The sequence below is a fragment of the Tupaia chinensis genome, unplaced genomic scaffold, assembly GCF_000334495.1.
Source record: "Tupaia chinensis unplaced genomic scaffold, TupChi_1.0 Scaffold000077_1, whole genome shotgun sequence".
NCBI lineage: Eukaryota > Metazoa > Chordata > Mammalia > Scandentia > Tupaiidae > Tupaia > Tupaia belangeri.
In genome coordinates this window covers 5,486,671-5,490,617 of record NW_006159538.1, presented here as the reverse complement: position 1 = coordinate 5,490,617, position 3,947 = coordinate 5,486,671, and the positions used below count along the sequence as shown (strand labels likewise).

The following is a 3,947-nucleotide window of genomic DNA, read 5'->3' as shown; positions in this document are numbered from 1 at the left end:
GGGAGGAGCTGGCGGGGGGGGAGGAATCGCCGGAGCCCAGCGGCGGCCCCGACGGCGAGCTGGTGCTGGAGCTGGAACGGGTCAGGACGCAGCTGAGCACCAGCCTGTACATCGGGCTCCGGCTCAACACCGACCTGGAGGCCCTGAAGTCGGACCTGGACTACAGCCAGCAGCAGTGGGACAGCAAGGAGCGCGAGCTGCAGTGCCTTCTCCAGACTTTGCACACGTTGGAGCTGACAGTGCTGCCGGATCGGGCCCCTGGCCCTGGCGGAACCCTGCAGGAGCCTGGGCCTCAGGCCTGCGCCGAGGTGTGGGTGGACCAGGCCCGCGGACTGGCCAAGAGCTGTCGTGGCAACGACGAGGACTCGGATACCGGGCTGAGCTCCATGCACAGCCAGGACTCGGACTCCGTGCCCATGTGCGAGTCCCTTGTGTAGGAGAAACAGCGGGAGGGGCAGGTGGACGCTTCTTCCTTTCTTGGAAAATACACCGGCCTGGCCGGCTCAGGGACTTGAAAGCAGGCTGGGGGGGGTGGAGGTGGAGGGGCCGGAGCCCCTGCCGGGCGGTGGCACTTCCACCCCGCAGGGGAGGGTTTGGGATGTTTGCCTGGTAGCAACTCTCAGGTTCCGGGGTTAGTGCGGAGGAGCAGGGGCACAGACCAGGAAGCTGGGACTCCAGTCCAAGCTCTTTAAAGGGGAGAAGAACGAACGCGAGCAGGCAATAACCCCCTACATTGGAACCCAAACGCCCCAGGGAAATTCACGTGGTCCGAGCTCATTTTCAAAAAAGAGAAAAAAAGTGTTATGGAGATTTCACCTCTCTTCTGTGTGGGAAGGGCCCATGGCAGGTAGAACTGTTGTTGGGGACAAAAAGTGTTTTAAAAAGAAACACTTGGATGAGAAGGAAATTCCTTGAGTGTTACTTGTGACTGTAAACGTGTTAAAACTAGCCGAAGAGGACGCACTGGTGTTGGTCTCAACCTTACTTCTGTCTTTGATCAGACCCACAGGCACCAAAACCTTGGCTGTTTACATTTCTGCAGAGTGGGGAATTACCCTCTGCTAAATCACTTGCCTTTTATTTTCTTTCAAAGGCTACACTGTATCAAAGTCTACGTGTTAAAATGGGATCCTTTTTCTAAGGTAATCTTTTTTATTATTACTACAAAAGCCAAGCCTACCCCCTTTGAGATACAAAGTCTTTGCGAATAAAATCCATAGTTAAAATTTAACCTGGGTCCTTTGAAGTGCATCCCTGCGAAGGCAGGTATGTCGTCCTTTAATTCACGTTGCCCCTGCAGTTGATTTAATCACTGTTATTGCATAGGAAATGAAAGAATAGTTACTGAGTGGAAGTTATATGCCACTCCAGCGCTGTGTAACCAGCACTCTAGTTACAACTAAGACTGGAAAGCAAACATCTTTGTTACTATGTAGCTGTTGAATTGAGCTCTGTCCTTAAAAATCAACCATGATCTTAGTGCTTTTTTTTTTACCCCCCAAAACTTAGTGTCTAACTTTAGTACCTTCAGTCAGAGTTTAATTAGTAACTTGTTCAAATTCAGGTTGAGATGGCGTAAATGTAGGGTTTACTAGATAAAGCCTGAAAAGAAAAAGAAAAGTGTCATAATACACTTTGGATGTGCAGCCTAACCACGGTAAAAGCTAGAGAAAGGAGCTGAGGAGCTGATTTGAATTACTCCTGCCAGGCTGTGCACAGTGCCCGTGCACAGTGCCCAAGCACGGTGCCCACGGATGCCAGTGCCACTCTCCGTAGCCAGCGACAAGAGCTGGCGGGGCCCCGTGGACTCGTTCCAGTTATGTCAATTGTACTTATCAGCTGTGACTTGCTGGCCCATTTCCGTCTGGAGCTCAGTACCTCTGAGGGACAAGGGATCTAATCTGTCCTGGGAGGCATGCGCAAGGCGGGTGTGTGTGGTGCCAGCCTGCTGCAGAAGTCTGCTATCAGCCTGGCTGTTGCGGGGCCGGTTCCTGTTTCAACACTACATGTGATGATAACTTAAGAGGTCTTGGACCGGCGGGTGGAGTGGAAGTTAAGGTGCTGGATCCCCAGTAAACTCCACGTGGCTGGCTGGCTGTGTGGTTCAAGTCCCAGACAGGAGGTCGCTTGAAAATCACACCAGTCCAGTCCATGCGTGTGTGTGACCAAAATCTCAAGAGGAGACTGTGGGGGAAGGGATTGTGGCCATAGCCATCCCCTCCTAGGTGGTGATTTCTCACTTTCACTCTCTCTCTGTCTCTGTCTCTTTCTGGTGAGTGTTCACACCCTATAGCAAAACTAAAAACAGAACAAAAACTTAGGGGGTCTTGATTCATAGAGATGGCTCTCCCCTTGCAGAGATTCTCTGCTGGCTAGGAATGGGCACCTGTGGGACCAGAAGTTAGCGTAATGGCTATGTCGCTGGACTCTCATGTAGTTGGCTGTGGTTCGAGTCCCGGACCTGGTGGCTTAAACTCGCGCCAGGCGCGTGTGCGTGCGTGCCCAAGATCTCGAGAGGAGAATGGAGGAGAAGGGATTGCAGCGTGGCCATCCCCCCTGGGGGATGATTTCTTGCTTTCTATCTCTCTGTCTCTCTCTGTCTTTCCGGCGAGCACGCGCCCTATAGCAAAAACCTCTCCAAAAAAAAAAAAAACCAGGCAGGGGTACCTGCCCTCTGACCTCAAAGCAACCTTTGGTCTGGTCTGTCTCCTTTTTAGAGGCCCCACCCCACCACTGCCATGGCATTACAACTAGTGTGTCTGTTTTCAAGTAAAGGGGGAATTAAGAGGCCATTTTCTTAATTGATGTTTTCAAAAGACATTAGCTGGCATAATTATGGCTCTTTAGTTTCATCTGATGGAGAAAACGTTTATGTATTTGGTCTTGAGCATGATTAAGTTGAGGAAGGGACCAAAGGGAGCCCACTGTCCCCAGACCATCACTCGATCCGATAAACACAAAGCCTAATGACAGCTTTCATTCTGAGGCAGAGGTAGAATCCTCATTAGAGTGTGACAAATGCCACTTGTCTGAAGGGGTTATGCTGGCAATGGGCTGACCTGGTGGTTTTAAAATTGTGCGTTTTTTCCCCCAGGGTGGGAGGGGAGGTGGTTCTTGGGCGTTTATGAACTGAGAAAGAACACTGGAGTTGGCAGAAGAGGACCGGCAGGAAGGGCTGTTTTCCTTTTCACCATTATTATTTTAAACGTTGATAGGCTGCTGACGTCAGCAAATATGTGGAAGCCTGTAAAGCAAGTGAGACACATCGCAAGGTGAAGGCCTGTGGGATTTTTGGCCGCCCTGTTTCTAGAACCTTCCTTGTCGCAAGCACCTGAAGATACTTCTTTAGTCAGCTCCTCAGGCCGCCTGAGAGACTTTCCTCCCAACAAAAAGCAGCCCAGTCTGCCCATGTTCCCTTTCAGCCAAATGAATTACACTCCTAAAAGCCACTCTGTGCGGGTAACAGGAGGGAGCGGGAGGGGAGGAGTGAGACAATAGTTCCTTTTACTGAGAGCTTTTGGAGGCCTGAGAAAGGTGACTTAGGTATACAGAGCACCAAAACAGTGTCTGTGCCTCGGAAATGCCTAACAAATGCTAAATATTTTCATTTCATTCACTTTGCTAGTCCTCCTGGCACTGAGAGTGAAAATGTATACCCTCACTCAGGGTTTCAGTGCCCCTGGGCTCCCTTCTAGGCCTAACAGAAATCCTGGAGGAGATGACGGAAGGGCCTCAGCGGCTGCCCCTTCCTTTCCTCGAAATTGAGACAAGTCGTGGTGTCATGGATCAGAATTGATTCCATTCTCAGCCATCTCCCAACCAAAATATTCCCTACGGGATCTCTATATTTATTTACTATCCCTGCCTCCCTTTTTTTAAAGTTTTGTTTTTTTTTTTTTTGCCATAGGGCATGTGCTCTTGCTAGAGACAGACAGAGAGGGAAATTG

At 50.4% G+C, this 3,947-nt stretch overlaps 1 protein-coding gene across 1 annotated transcript in view; it reads left to right on the top strand.

The window, feature by feature from the left end:
* The window catches only part of RASSF10 (Ras association domain family member 10), a gene marked incomplete at its 5' end in the record, with an annotated part of 1,566 nt that extends 366 nt beyond the window's left edge, over positions 1-1,200 (top strand). The window contains 1 exon segment of the mRNA XM_027768795.1: positions 1-1,200. This exon segment is cut by the window's left edge and continues 153 nt beyond it. Coding sequence (XP_027624596.1) covers positions 1-437 — 437 coding nt within the window.
* Between the last annotated feature and the right edge of the window lie 2,747 nt (positions 1,201-3,947).